At 37.8% G+C, this 16302-nt stretch overlaps 2 protein-coding genes and 1 pseudogene across 2 annotated transcripts; 2 read left to right on the top strand and 1 right to left on the bottom strand.

Moving 5' to 3' along the window:
• Nucleotides 1-413: 413 nt before the first annotated feature.
• LOC113753050 (autophagy-related protein 16-like) lies at nt 414-3648 on the top strand. The gene is made up of 5 exons (XM_027297127.1): nt 414-575; nt 671-809; nt 1390-1571; nt 1711-1906; nt 2448-3648. Coding segments are annotated over exons 1-5 (1542 nt in total). The 5' UTR covers nt 414-573; the 3' UTR covers nt 3471-3648.
• A 956-nt stretch (nt 3649-4604) lies between these two features.
• On the top strand, nt 4605-8943 carry LOC113752763 (annotated as a pseudogene).
• Nucleotides 8944-10314: 1371 nt separating this feature from the next.
• Nucleotides 10315-16082, bottom strand: LOC113752762 (putative multidrug resistance protein). Its single transcript, XM_027296827.1, has 7 exons — nt 15843-16082; nt 15493-15547; nt 14884-15068; nt 14327-14784; nt 13038-13578; nt 11063-12942; nt 10315-10945 (listed from the first exon to the last, which is right to left on the bottom strand). Exons 1-7 carry the CDS (start codon nt 16080-16082, stop codon nt 10573-10575), a joined length of 3732 nt encoding a protein of 1243 aa, XP_027152628.1. The 3' UTR covers nt 10315-10572.
• Between the last annotated feature and the right edge of the window lie 220 nt (nt 16083-16302).

Below are 16302 nucleotides of genomic sequence, written 5' to 3'. Positions count from 1 at the left end.
GTATCCATATGGTCCCTTGATAGTAATGAAAGCCGAAGGAAACCGAATCCACCAAATAAAAAGGAATTTAGCAAAGTGAATTTGGGCTCACAAGGCATAAACCCATTCACTTCCACTCAACCAAATCTATCAATAAAATTTGTTTGGCGGGTGAAAATGAGAAATTGGGAAAACTGACTTAAAATCCAGTCCATTTTTTTTTAATTTTGCTATAATATACTTCGATAAAACTGGGAAATATTTTAAAATTGCATTTTCAAAAAATATTTTAATATAACACTTTTTTTTATAATGTGATACGTATAAAATAAAATTATCACATAAAATAATTTCAAGTAATGCTTATCTCAATTTTTTTAAATAATATTTTTCCCATTTTATGCTGGGACCAGATCAATGCCTCAACAGCCAGTGTGGGTGGGTGGCTGGCTGCAGCATTCCTCCGCACTTCTCCCCTTCACTTTTCCTTTTCTTTCCCTATTCCAAATTCACAAGCAAAAATCACAAAATTTCAACTCAGATTCATTTTGCTCAAGACAACAAAAACAAAGAGTCCATCCCCTCCAGCAAAAAATGTAAGTATAAATCTAACCTCGGACTAGTTCCAGTAAATTTAATGATTCTTTTATTGTTGATTCTTTGCTGATGAAAAATTAATTGTGGGGTTCAGGGCTTTGCAAGAGGAGGAAATAAAGATAGCGAAGGAAGCAATCAAGCATGCTATCAAAGCCCTTCGAAGAAGGCATTTGGTGGAAGAAGCAGCTCATTCCCCGGCTTTCATCGCCCTTTCTAAGCCTCTTCTTTCTCAGGTACTATCAATCCCCACCTCCCCAATTCGAATTCTTGATATTTGACTTGTTTATTTAGTTTTATATAGTTTTTTTTTTTAAGTTTCAGTTGATCCGCTGTTATTTTCTTGTGCAAATTAGTTTGGGCTAAAAATAGTGATAAGAAAAAGGGAAATGATGAACAAAAATCTTTCATCTCCAAAACCCAGGAACTAATTTTCTCTAATAGTGATGGTAGGGGATCTTCTTGCTTGAGTTCAGGCATTTAGGTGGTTTTTGGCATTGTCACTTTACTTGAGTTTTACCGATCATAAGGGTCAGGCACATATTGATTGGAATATGGTGCCTAAAGTTGTTAGTTTATGGCATTCTTATTGTATAATAATACCTCATTGAGAGTTTTCATCGTGCTTTATTAAAATTTGGATTGAAGTTAGATGGTCTTGCTTGTTAACAATCTGATAGGGAGAGTTGGTCGTATCTGTACTTGTTTTCGGCTTTTTGTTGGACATTAGATGTCTGGATTGAATCTCTGTGCTTGTTTTCGGCGTTTTGTTGGACATTAGATGTCTGGATTGAATCGTTAAATATGCTTCTGAAGGGCTCAGAGTGGAAAGAGAAAGCTGAAAATCTTGAAGTGGAACTTCAGCAGTGTTATAAAGCTCAGGCTCGATTGTCAGAGCAGCTTGTGGTGGAAGTGGCTGAATCAAGAACTTTTAAAACTGCAATTCAAGAGAAAGATGCCATTATAGCTGATCTACAGAGTGAGCTTGCAAAAGCAAGGTTTATCTGCTGTCCGAATTATGAAATCAGTTTGCATTTATAGAATGGAAAATCTGAATTAGATAACCACTTTCTCAATCAAGGATTATAAGTTGGAATTTCAGGAACTGTGTGGTGAATGAAGTTTCTTAAATTGCAGGGATGAATGTTCAGATTTGAATACACTCTTAGAAGAAAAGACTAAAGCTCTAGAACTCATGATAAGTGAAAACCAGGTTCTTAAAACACAACTTGAAGAGGCAAAAGCTAGAGCGGACAAGTTTGAAGCAGAGAATAAGATGCTAATTGATCGATGGATGCTGCAGAAGATGCAGGATGCTGAACGCCTTAATGAGGTAAGATGACTTTTTTCTGGTTAATGCATTTGCTTGGCTCTTCTTCTTCTTCCTGGATGTACGTGCTTGATTCTACTTTGGTAGTGACTTGAGCAATATAATTCAGTTCACTTTGCTGGCAGAACTAAAATCATATTCCCCCACCCTACCTCCCTCCCACTCCCTGAAACTTCACTTTGCTGGCAGAACTAAAATCATATTCCCCCACCCCCTGAAGCTTCATTTTAGATTTTGTTGAAAAGAGTCCTTACGGTCGCCAAGGTACACAAGCTTGGTGGTAATTACATCATTCTTATTACATAATATCTGCTGTTCTTTTATGAATTTCAACCTATGCACACGTTGACTACCATATGTTAGATATGATTGGTAAATGCACGATTTTTACTTACCTGATACATGCAAAACTAATTTTATTTACTTAATGCATGTTAAATAGGGTTTGCATAAGAGCATTATGGTCTTTGTACTGAAACATATAATTCAAATGTTAGCTATTTATGCGTATCTATATATGATTGGTGATCTATTGATCTGTTAGGCTAATGCAATATATGGAGATATGCTAGACCAGGCGAATAATAGCAGCATAGAACAGCTGGCTCGTCAACAAGTAGATGGTGTGGTCCGCCGAAGTGAAGAGGGTGCTGAGTACTATGTGGAGTCAAGTATTCCCAATATGTGTAAGCAACGGATCCCTGGACATGAAGGTGGCTGTGGTACTATAGTATTTGAGTACAACTCCACCAAATTGATTAGTGGAGGGCAGGACCGAGATGTGAAAATGTGGGACACAAACACTGGTGCACTGGTGCGCACTTTTGAAGGTTGTGTGGGTTCTGTTCTTGATCTTTCTATCACCCCTGATAACAGAACCATCATAGCTGCTAGTGGTTCAAAGAATTTAGTTGTCTGGGATGCAAGTTCAGCCAGAACACGCCATACTCTCACAGGTCATATGGAGAAAGTAGTTGCTGTAGATGTTAGTAAAATTTCAAGTCGCCATGTCGTGAGTGCAGCTTATGATCGTACCATAAAAGTTTGGGATCTGCAGAAGGGTTACTGTATTAACACAATTCTCTTCCCCAGCAATTGCAATGCGCTGACTTTTAGCATAGATGGACAAACTATCTGTTCAGGTCATGTAGATGGAAATCTTCGGCTGTGGGATATACAAACTGGTAAACTTTTGAGTGAGGTTGCTGCACATTCACTTGCTGTTACATCACTATCTCTATCTCGAAATGGTAACACAATATTGACAAGTGGCAGAGACAACTTGCACAATTTATTCGACATGCGGACTCTTGAAGTTTGTGGCACATTCAGAGCAAATGGCAACAGAGTTGCATCTAATTGGAGCAGATCCTGTCTCAGTTCAGATGACAATTATGTTGCTGCTGGATCTGTTGATGGATCTGTTCATATTTGGTCAATATCAAATGCTAAAATTGTAAGCACTCTAAAGGAACATACAACTTCAGTTCTTTGTTGTTCATGGAGTGGCTTTGGAAAACCACTAGCAACATCTGATAAGAATGGTTCTATCTGTATATGGACATGATAGGAAGCAAGTTATTTGTACATTTGTATTTATATGATGTCTTCTCCTTCCTTCTGTGGTCTATACCTACTGTACAAATGTACATTTGTACATTTGTAATGTATATCATGCCTAAAGCTCAAACTGAAACCACTTTGATTTTTCTGTAAACATGTATTTCTTTGCCCAGTTTTGTTTAGCGCTGTGATTTTCTTTTAGTTAGTATACACAAGGTAATTTGTTTTCATTTGGCCTTTGGGCTAGGACACGTTAAAGACAGTTCGAGATCTTTATTAACTTATTCTTTGCGAAAGTGGTGATTAAGTGAAAAATGGTTATCTGTATCAGATTGCATTAAAAATGGTTTATAACATCTCTACCAAAGAAGCATCATCCCAAGAACTTTCCTCATTAATTCTAAAGGCAAAACAAATCCTCCAAGAGTGCTACTAATTGCTAATATTGCACACTTCTTTTGACGGTTCAAACCCTGCTGCCATTAGGGCTGGACTTTGAATCTGGATCTAATATGTATCTATATCCGGACGGATGGTAACACCTTCTAGATATCCACATTTGACTCTAGCATTTGGATCTTAATCCATCCATAATTACAAGAAGACTTCGGAGGGAAAATCGGAGTTCGAACTGAACCCTAATTGAAATGGGGACATTGATTTTTGATTTTTTTTTTTTTTGCTATATATATTCTTACTTTTATTTTGACGAGGTGATTTCTGGGCAGGCGAGCAAAGTCGGCAGCATGAACTCACCTGTTGAAATATAAGAGCGTGCGGGGTCTTATACCCGATCCCACTCCAATGCTGAAGTCAGTTATGGGTCGGAAGTTACAAATAAAACCAATTAGATTGAAGTTTTTGCATACCTTATTCATAAATAGTAGAAGGGTATTTATAGTAGAGAGACCTATGGGAGGAATGATGAATTTTATTCCCTGTCAACTGTAGCACGACAGTGTAGGGTGACGGTGTCAGAAGTAGGCCTGAACAAGAGGGCGGCGGTGGCGATATCAATTTGTCAGATATCAGTCAGTTTTGCCTGTGAGCGTCATACGTCAAGGCGAATGACCATGCTCGAGGGCGAAGCTGAATCGATAAACCGAGACAATACTTATCTCGGAAAGGCGAAGATGAGATGCATTCTAACGCTAAGGAACCGAGGTAATCACCTCGGCATTGAAGATCCGAGAAGGGCCGAGGTGAGCGCCCACATATACTATGGAAGAACGGGTGAATTTAAAATCAGATAAGTCAAAAGTTAGCTTAAAGGAGATTAAGTCATCTTTAAGCTAAAATGTTACATTTGAGCAACTTTTGGATTAACTGCAAATCAAGAAATTTGATCCTTCAATCTATAAGATTTGATCCTTCAATCTGTTATATACTAAACTACGAACTTTTACGGGAACTACAATTGAAGTTTTTCTTGATTTCTTGATGTTGATATCCCAAAATGAGTCCAAGACTTCAACATCCAAATTTGGTGGGAATTACAATTTTTAAAAAAATTTTTACTAGGACACGAGATGACAACGTCAAAATATCATCACAAGAGCTGACTTACAAGGAAAACTTCCCATATTTTGAATTACATTTGTTGCATCCAGTCTTTCATAAAAAGAAAAAAGTTTTACTTTTTTACGACAAGAAAGTAACACTCAATACACTCCTCATTTCCTTCCATAAAGTTACCAAAATGGAAGAATTTTTACAAAAAATGGAATAACTTATGCTATTTTCTTGCATATATGCTAAATTTACCCTTTCATGAAGAAAAAGATAACAGTTATTAAAAGTTATACCATGACCATGACTACCTTTACAATTAATTTAGTGTTTTTTGTTACATGCTAATTTTTCATTGAGTAAAGTAGAGACCTTTTTTCACTTCAGAGGGTAAAATCCAAAATTCCGGAATTACCCCTCCTCAAACACCCCAACCCTCTCAAGGTGAACAGCCCGGTAACTCGTAACATTCTAATTTCTTGCTGCTGTAAATCCTCGCTATTTCCCTCTTCCAACTTCCAAATCAAAAAAAGAAACCTCAACTGGTATCCATTGTATCAACCCCTCTTCCTCTCTTACGCCATAGCCCCGCCATGGTAACACTAATAGCTAGTTTGGGAGTTTAGGAAAGAAAAGAAAAGAACAGAAACCTTAAGTTAGAAAAGAAAAGAAAAGAAAAGAAATGATTATAATATCTTTTCATGTTATTTGGGAGTTTTGGAGAAGAAAGGAGATGAAATAACTTTCCTTTGTTTGGAAGGGAGAGAATTGAAAAGACAAGTTTCAATTTTACGTAAAACCCTTAAATCTTAAGATACCATGAGAATTTATTAGGTTATATAGTTATATTTAATCTTTAAGGGTAAAAATGGCATATGGTATAATTCATTTAACTCACTCCACTTTCTCACGTTTTCCGCCGATTTTGGGCAGAAAGTTTTTCTGACGTGGAAGGAGCTCCTTCGTTTCTTTTCAATTTTTCCTATCAAGTCCCAATGTGAGAAAGATTCAACTTTCCTTTGTAATCTTTTCTTTTCTCATCTGCTCTTCCAAACTAGCTATAAGAATTCACAGTATAATGTAAGCACAACTAAAACCCTTCAACCTTTTGCAGTTTGCCTATAAAAATTCACTTTGATAAAACTTTATCTCTCTTCTCTCTCTCTCTCTCTCTCTTCTCTCTCTCTCTTCTTGATATTTTCTTTTTCTTGTTTTGTTTAGGCCTGAACCAGAGGACTATATAGTAACAAAAGAAGCAATCAAGCAAGCTATCAGGGCTCTTCGAAACGGCATTTAGTCGAAGAAGCCGCTCATGCTCCAGCTTTCCTCGCTCTTGCTAGGCCGATTCTTTCTCAGGTACTTGCCGGCCGACCCCGCTATTCAATTTATATTTTTTTGCTTCTTTTAGCTAGCTTGGTTTTTGGATAATCTCCCTGATTCGTCTGATATTCAACTTGATTGCTACTGTTAATACTGATTTTCTTGGTTGTGAACTAGTTTTAAGATCAAAGCATTCGGGGCCCCTTTAACTATTTATAGCATTCTTGATTTGCCTGCCATGTTAACTTGCTTAAAAATTAATTTTTTTTATTCTTTATTTAATTTTCATTGATTATTTTGAGTCGTCGCTTTAAGTTGTTAAGTTGTATATTTGTTTAGACTGCACAGTGAGGCAGTAATAACTTTCAGAAGATTACAACTTTATGACATGAAAGATGCAAGTGGATACGTTTATTTTCCTTGACGAAATTGCAAGGTTGCAGCAAGATATGAGGAGCGTGATATGGGGCAGAATTTGCTTTAAACTTGACTATTTATTAGGTTTGCAACTAAAGTTTTCATGGGTTTATGGGATTGTTTGACAATGCTGTGTATATTCTTCATTTGTTTTCATGGATTCTTATATGACAATGCTGAGTACTAGTATTCGTCGAGGGCTTTGGTTTTGTGTATGCTTTGAATATTTCAGAATTTGATGAGTAGAAATCTGATAGAAAGTGTTGCTGTTGTGAATACTTGTCCTTGGCATTTCACTAGACATTGGATATCTTGATTGACTTCGTTGATATGTGGCACCGAAGGGCTCAGAATGGAAAACGAAAGCTGAAAATCTTGAATTGGAACTTCAACAATGTTATAAAGCTCAAGCTCGATTGTCAGAGCAGCTTGTGGTCGAAGTTGCTGAATCCAGGGAATCGAAAACATTGGTACAGGAGAAAGAAGCCCTTATCACTGATCTAGAAAATGAGCTTGCACAATCGAGGTGTTATCGACCACCCAATTTGGATTTTTCTGTTTCCCATGTCAAGATATGATACTAAAGATTTTAGTTATTTTATGGCGACTGAACTTTCTTTAATTACAGGGAGGAATGTTCTCGTTTAAACGCACTCTTAGCAGAAAAGACTGAAGCTCTAGAACTTATCATGACTGAGCACAATGATCTGAAAATACAACTTGAAGCAGCAACTGTTAGAGCTGATGATCTTGAAGCAGAAAACAAGACGTTAATTGATCGATGGATGCTGCAGAAGATGCAGGAAGCTGAACACCTGAATGAGGTACAAGCATCATTTTCTTTTTAATATATTGCCTGTAATTTTTTTTTTATGTTGGAATTAAGAAATTGAAGGAAGTCTCATAGTCCTAACATGGATAAGTAAGAAGTATAACATTTACATGTCAGCGTATGGTGCCTGTTGAACATGATGAATTCTCCCTTTTTTTTTTTGGTTAGGCAAATGCCACGTTTGAAGATATGATGAACAAAATGAAGGCTAGCAGTATCGAACAGCTGGCTCGACGACAAGTGGATGGTGTGGTCCGCCTGAGAGAGGAGGATGAGTACTGCATGGAATCAACTGTTCCCAGCATATGCAAGCGACAGATCTCTGCACATGACGGTGGCTGTGATGCTATAGTGTTTGAGCATAACTCCACCAAATTGATTAGCGGAGGGCAGGACCGAGTAGTAAACATGTGGGACACAACTACCGGGGCATTGGTGCGCACCTTTCATGGCTGTGTGGGCTCTGTTATTGATCTTTCTATCACCCATGATAACAGAACCATCATTGCTGCCAGTGTTTCCAACAACTTAGTTGCCTGGGATGTAAATTCGGGCCGAGCACGCCATACTCTCACGGGCCATGTAGAGAAAGTATGTGCTGTAGATGTTAGTAAAGTTTCAAGCCACCATGTTGTTAGCTCAGCTTATGATCGTACCATAAAAGTTTGGGATCTGCACACTGGTTATTGTATGAAAACACTTCTCTTCCACAGCAATTGCAATGCACTTTCTTTTAGCACGGACGGTCAAGCCATTTTCTCAGGTCATGTGGATGGATGTCTTCGGCTGTGGGATATCCAAACTGGTAAACTTCTGAGTGAAGTTGCAGCACATTCACTTGCTGTTACATCATTATCTCTATCCCATAATGGCAATCTAATATTGACGAGTGGGAGAGACAACATGCACAATTTATTTGACATGCGGAGTCTAGAAATCTGTGGCACGTTTAGAGCGAATGGCAGTAGAGTTGCTTCTAACTGGAGCCGATCCTGTCTCAGTTCAGATGACAATTACATTGCTGCTGGATCGGCAGATGGATCTGTTCTTATTTGGTCAACATCAAATGGTAGTGTAGTAAGCACTCTAAAGAAGCACAAAGGTTCAGTTGTCTGTTGTACATGGAGTGGCTTTGGAAAACCACTAGCTACATCTGACAAGAATGGTTCTATTTGCATATGGGCATGATAGGATAAGGACATTTTAATGTGCATATGGTAGGCCTTTTCATACTGGTTTACTGCTTGATGCGTTTTATATCAGCATCCAGTCCATGTAAATTTCAACGAGAGGGGAATTTTCTCACTTCCTAAGTAGAATTGAGAGACTTCTGCTGGAGGTACAATTTTGTTGACTGACTCCTGATTTGATATTTATCTTGTGAAATGTTCATTTTGTGCATAAAACTGTACATGCTTTATTATTATTATGTTGGCTCTGTCGTACTCTTTTATTTTCTGACTATTGAAAGTGTGTCTTTAGTTCTGATTTGCTTAGAATATCCCTTCTTCTGATTTGCTTGGAGTCAAATGAAATCAGGAATATCATCTATTCATTTTGCAGTCTGCTACTTTTGGTCTTACTTGTGGTTCCATATAATTTCACACTTAGCTAATCTTTTGCATTTTACCCTGTTGCCATATGACTTTCTACTTTTTGGATACAACTTGAGATGTTTTGAAGTTTTTTTCTTGTTTTTCCTTGGGATGGAGGAAGAATGGGGACAGCAAAATGGTATGATCAAGGGATTTTCTTTTTTCCTGTTCAAGTTCTTCTCTACCCCAACTCACACAGTCACACACACACGCACAAACACAAGCACCAAAAATAAAAAAATAAAAAAAAACCCACTTTAAAGAACCAAAAAAGGCAGAAAGGAGGAAAAGAAAAGTCATACTAGTTCAAATTGCTGTACTTTTAATCCAATGAAGCAACAGTTTTCGTTGTTCAAACTGAAACAATAATTTCGTTTAAGGTTCAAAAAATTGTCTTAAACAAAATGCAATATATCATTCCTGGTTTATTTTAAGAGATGTTTATTTCGAGTTGTTATGTACTTCTGCTTGGTTTTCCTTGCCTTAGGGGTGGATGTACTTTGAGCTCCAATATAAAATTACCAGGTTTGAGAGCTAGTTTATCTTAATTGAGCCTTTGGAGCATGTATTTAAATTTTTTTTTTGATACTTGTTCATGTGAAACTTTTAATACACCCTTCTTAAAGTATTTTAAATCTCATTATTTTGTATAATATGAAATCCATAAAATTTGAGATACAACTAAGTCTAAACTTGACTTTTAGAACAAACCAAACTTAAATCATCCAATTTTTTCTGTAAAGTAGGAGCTCAACTCTTAGAATTGGATGAGCTTTCAAATCGTACAATTTTTACTCAAACAGAACTCGAACAATTAAAAAAAAAGGATTATTATAATTTAGATTGACTGGATTATTTTCCTATTTAGTGCATAAAACTTCAATTGTAAACCGATAAACTGTACATTGAAGTATAATCGCCAAAAAAAAAACAAAGTCTTTCTTAGTAATGGCCCAACAAGGAACTGCTGCTTCCTCGGGTCTGTTTCTACAATGCCTGGTTGGTTGAGCAATTTCCTGATCAAAGTAAAACGGGGAACAGTCTTACAATCATATTTTCGTTTGTGCTATATTAGAAGCCTTGAACATCAGTTTATAGCTCAACTACACATGATTTAGTCTTGAATCAACTTTAGCACATTACGTTTCTACACAGATATTACATTAACCAACTTCCAATCATCTAAGCATAGCAGATATATTGTGATCAATCTTAGAATCATCAGTGATTGGAAAAGCTGATACAAGCATCAGACTGATTAACTGGAACTAGTTCACTGGGTAGGATATCAATAGCCATAGGAGAGATCATACAACGAAATGCCTGACGATATGATACAAATTGAGCTTATAAAAACGAACTCTCACTGTTTGACTCTATACATGTTGATTTGTATGAATCTTTTTCACCTTGGCCTTAACATGAGTTGCTCTTCATTTCGCTGTTGCCTGGTGTTGGAGTTTTACAAGTGTATGGTAGGCACCACTTTCTCCTTTTGCTAGCAGATCATCATGAGAGCCCTCTTCTATGATCCTACCATTCTCAACCACACAGATTTTGTTTGACTTTTGAATTGTAGATAGTCTATGAGCCACAATGAGGCATGTCCTACCAGTCATGGTCTTGTCAAAGGCATCTTGTACAAGATTTTCAGATTTAACGTCCAATGCACTTGTTGCCTCATCTAGAAGAAATATTCGTGGCTTTTTCAAAATCGCACGAGCGATAGCTATCCTTTGTTTTTGGCCTCCTGATAACTGCGCTCCTCTTTCTCCGCAGTAAGTTCCATAACCATCTTGCATTGAGCTGTTGGTTGAAATTAGTAAGCACAACTAGAAAAGTTCACATGATTAACTATAGAATAAAAGAAATTTGTTGACTAGGTGAGAAATAATATCCTAGAATTCGGAACTAGCATTTAACCTTATGAATTCATGTGCATTTGCAAGAGTTGCTGCCTCAACAACCTCGGCTTCAGTTGCACCCTGTGTTCCGTAGGCAATGTTTTCATGGATTGTTCGTGCAAAAATACAGGGCTCCTGACCTACCCAGGCAATGTGTGACCTTAAAGCTCTCAGATTGTATAATTTTATATCAATGCCATCTATTTCGACTGAACCCTTTGATGGGTCATAAAATCTTTCAATCATTCTGATGATTGTTGATTTTCCGGAGCCACTTTGACCGACCAAAGCAACCACTTCTCCTGCTTCAACTGTTAAGCTGAGATTATTTAAGATCAGTTGCTTTGGTCTTGTTGGGTAGAAGAAATCCACCTCTTTTAGTTCTACTTTTCCATGTAATTGTGAGGGAATGATGGCATGTTGGTCATCCGGATCCATCATGCTCGTTCTTCGCAGAATCATGAAAAGTGCCTTCAATGCGTCCGTCCCTTTTGATAGATCCGTACTCATGCTTCCACTCTCTCCTACCACTTTTCCTGCTGTCATCATGATGAAAAATGTCTGGAAAAGGTGCTTGAATGATATATCCTGATGGTAAATCAGTTTACCCCCATACCAGAAAAGTAGTGCCATGTTTGTTGCTCCAAGAAACTGTGAGGTGAATAGCCCCAGGCCAGCATACCAAGATTGCTTGCGGCTCTCCTTCTTGGGGCCTACTTGTGCCTTCTGAAACAATGTCATGACCTTATCCTGAGAGTAAAATGCCGTAATGATTCTGTGGTTACCAACAGCCTCACTTGCTAACTCATTGCTTCTGTTTTGGAACTGCAATATTTTCTTGGACATGCTAGTCATCATCTTGCCCTTTAGATAAAAGGCACCAACGGTAACTGGCTGCAGTGCAATAGCTACGAGAGCAATTCTCCAAGCCAACACCAGTGACAAAATGACTGCCATAGTAACTCCTGAAATTGACTGAATAAGAAATGCCAATCTATCTGCAACCAGAGATCTTACCAGGGTTGCATCTTTAGCTAATCTTGAGCACAAAGCGCCAGTACTGTTACCTTCTTGTTCAAACCACTGTGTCTCAAAAGTTAGGATCTTCGCCATGGTTGCCTCTCTAACTCTCTTGGTCAGATTCTCTCCCATTATTCCGAAACTGTAATGCTGAATTGTATTTGTTATGAAAGCAACAACTGATAGGCCCACGAAGACAAAGCAATATATTCTTGTCTGTGACTTGATTTCATTGTGATCATTGATGAAGTAAACGGATATTAATGCACCTAGGCAAAAAGAATGCAATGGATGTACAAATCCATAGAGTAGGGCTCCAAGGCTTCCCAGTAGGGTTGAACTCCATTCAGGTGTGGTCATTTTCAACAATTGCAGAAAAGTAGGGGGACTGTACTCTTTATCCATCACTTCGTGGTCTTTTTGCTTCTTATGGAGGAAAAGTGAAGAAGCTGGATAGGTCATCCTCATTTCAGCTGGAGCGTTCGTTTCAGTGATCGATGAGCTGTGGACTTCAGCTTCTTTAGGCGTACAAATTATTTCATCATTCATGAGTTTCTTCTGTTGTTGCACCATCAGTGAATATGGACCATACTTGTTCTGAACAAGTTCATCATGTGAACCAAAGTCTACAACTTGTCCTGACCGAATGACAGCAATTGCATCAGCATTGCGCAAGGTAGAAAGACGATGTGCAACTATAAGAGTAGTACGTCCCTGTGAGACTTGATTCAAGGCATTCTGAACAGCTTTCTCAGAATGTGAATCTAGTGAACTTGTGGCTTCATCAAGCAGCAAGATTCTTGGGTTCACGAGCAATGCTCTTGCAATGGAAATCCTCTGTTTCTGCCCTCCAGACATCTGAATTCCCAGTTCACCCACCTGAAAATACATAAAGTTCTTTTACATACTGAGAAAATTCCTAGGAAATATTGGCATAGATAAGCCAAAGCATATGCAAACGACATTTGACCTACCAGAGTATCGTATCCATCAGGTAATTGTGTGATGAAGTTATGGGCATTGGCAGCTTTGGCCGCTTGGATAATCTCCTCTTCTGAAGCTTCAGCTTTTCCAAACAAAATATTCTCTTTGATTGATGTTGCAAAAAGTATAGGTTCTTGACTAACTAATGCCATTTGCTTCCGCAACCATTTTAGTTGCAAGGTCTTTATATTAATCCCATCGAGTAATACTTCTCCTCCAAGCGGATCATAAAATCTCTCAAGCAAATTGATCACTGTTGATTTCCCTGAACCACTGCCACCAACCAAGCCAACAGTTTGGCGGGGTATCACCTTGAGATTGAACTTTCTAAGTACTAAGTTATCTGGTCTAGTTGGATATGCGAAGTCAATGTCCTTGAACTCCAATTCACCTTTGACATCATTAATGGTTTCCCCTTTCGGATCTGTAGAGTCTATGCTTGGAATGCGTTCAATCATTTGAAAAATGGTTGCAGCTGCAATATTTGCTTCAGCAAAGTATTTGATATTTACTAGAGAACTCCCCAATGCACTGCAACAAGAAGTAACAGTCAACTTTTTGAAGCTTGAAAATCTGTAGTTCTATTTGCTGTTCAGGAAACTTTCACTTACAATTATCTCATTAAATTGCAATTTTTTAATACATAATTATTGTCTTGCATCGGTTAATTTAAAATTCCAGCAGCATATTTCTTTTTGCAGTCTTTTGTTGTCAGTTTTGCTATAATCGAAAGGAACCAAACAATTGAACATAATGGATTATACACAGAAGTTAGTCCCTGGAAAAAGAATGCTTCTTAGTATATGCTTCTTATTATATAACATTGAGAAGATGAGCATCCCAAAAATCTATGGGAGCATACAGATATTAGTATAGCCTGTCTTTTGTAGGCTGTAGGTAATAGATTAGAGGTGGATGTCTAGATTTTTACAGTTCTAATCGGTGTGCCCTGTTTAATTTACAAGGATTTGAAATTTGTCTGGATAGCCAAGTAGCCAACAGCCAGTGGAATTTAAAAAGATAAAAAGCAAATTTGTGTGACCTAAAATCTTTCTAATTAACAGTAATGATTCCTATCATCTTATAAAATCTCATAAGTTTGAATTTCTATTTCACACACCCACAGCACAAAAAGTTGGGATATGCATAAATGGTCCAAAACCCATTAACCAATTTCATGCATGGTGTCAACAAAATTCATGATCAGTGGACTTCCAATGTATTGATTATAATTACACGACGAACTTAAAAGTTAGATTTCAGGACATCTGGAACTTACACTCCCCCAAAGATGATACAAACTCCAGCTGTGAAACAATCCCCACCTTTGAGCCCCTTTTCAATGACTAGGATGCTCCCGTACCAGCCCTCTAGTGCCCAAACTGCAAATATAAGACCAATGCTACCAATCGCCATTCCTTTCAGGAGTCCTTGTTTAATGCCTAGATTCAGAGTAGGTTCTAAAGCTGATGAAAATCTGCTTGTTGTTTGCTGTTCTCCAACATAAGAATAAACAGTCCTGATGGATGAGAACGCCTGCTCCGCTATTCCACTTGCAACAGCATAAGCTTCTTGGATCTTTTGTCCAACAGAAGACAATAGCTTCCCATACACTAGTCCTGGAATAATCAACATCAAGAGCGCAGGGATGCCAATAACTGCCAATCTCCAGGAAAGATATAATGCTGCTAATTGAGCAGTAGTGAACATTGCCATATTTGTAATGAAGTTTGGAATCTGAATTGCAGGACAGATGAAATTAATTAGTAACCTACAAATTTCAAAAAACTAGGTGAAGTGTTATGTTACTCTTATGCTATCCATAATGCAAGTGACCTTCTCAGAGATAACTCCTTGTATGGTAAGTGTGTCAGTGGAAATGCTCAAGACCACTTGAGATGTCATGGATGTTCCATCAACTTTATCAAAAAACCCTACATCTTGGCGTAGGACAGCTTGTAGATATCTGGTGCGTAGTCGAGATGTCTGTCTTTCAGCGGTGCGTGCCCAACAGAATCCCTCTGTGAGGAGTACATAAATCACACTCCAATAAGTATTAATACCTAACTGGACAGTAGAAGTTCTGGTGTTTGCTGGCATTGAGACTAGAAAAGCAATAGAGTAGTTTCTTCGTTGCATTTCAATCCACTTCTACTACATTGACATCTGTGTATAATTTATCTGTAGATTTGTAGAATCAGAATTATACAGATTACGGTTCATGAATGATTCTGAAATGAGGAACATATCCATGAAAATACCAGGCATTAGCTTGCACTCCAGATTTTTCTATATTCTGTTTTCTCAATTAGAAAACAGCAGATGCATTTATTAATTCCTCGGGCAAAAAAAAGAATGGCTTCGACATGTGATTCCTCAGGAGCTTTCTTTTGTATTTTGGACACTCTTAAAGTCAATGAGTTGTGGAAGGATGAAATGACATACCTAAGAATGCTCCGGAACCAACCAAAACAGCAACATAAAACAGTTCAAGGGCATACTGCACAATGAGCAAATTGAGAAAGTGTATATTAAGATTGAGTTACAGAAAGGATTGGCAGTTTTTGCCTTGAGTTGGCAGCTTTTACAACTTGTAGAAGTGTATAAATGCGTGTTACATTCTATTGGTTGATTGGTTGATATGCTAGCCAGATATCTTTCATCTAGATGTTTGCTCAACTCAAAGTTTCCAACCCAATCATTGTATTAAAAGTTGATAAAGCGTTAAATACTTATTACAAAACCAAATATAAGGTGCATGCTTTTATTGAAGTATAGGATTGTAGTATGTTGACCTTGTTTATGTCATCAGGGTTGAAAGCAGATGCACCTCTACCATAACTGTTCATAAGGCTGCCAAGCACTAGCATGTTTGCAGCCACGCTTGAACCATCTGCAAAACATCCAATTGTTCCAAGTATCATCAACAAAGTATCCAGAAGGTCTGCATGCTTCAGAACAAGCCGAAGCGATCCTTGTGAAGTTCTTGGATTTCTAGTTTTCTTCTTCTTGTTCTCAGGCTCAGACTCTTCCATATTTCAATTGATCTTGCTAATCCAGGGTTTCAACTACATAGGCTGCTCAATTTGTTTGAACCATATATATTGGAACAGTAGCAGGTATACAAAAAAGGAATGCCTGCTGGCTAGAGTTTTCCTGATAAACTTCTTGAAGGGATGTTTACTGTCAAAACATGCTTGCTAACGAATATTTACTGTCAAAACATGCTTGTTATTTACTGTCACTAGCTTACCT

This window comes from Coffea eugenioides, chromosome 11, assembly GCF_003713205.1.
Source record: "Coffea eugenioides isolate CCC68of chromosome 11, Ceug_1.0, whole genome shotgun sequence".
Classification (NCBI taxonomy): domain Eukaryota; kingdom Viridiplantae; phylum Streptophyta; class Magnoliopsida; order Gentianales; family Rubiaceae; genus Coffea; species Coffea eugenioides.
This window is presented reverse-complemented; position numbering and strand designations above follow the sequence as displayed.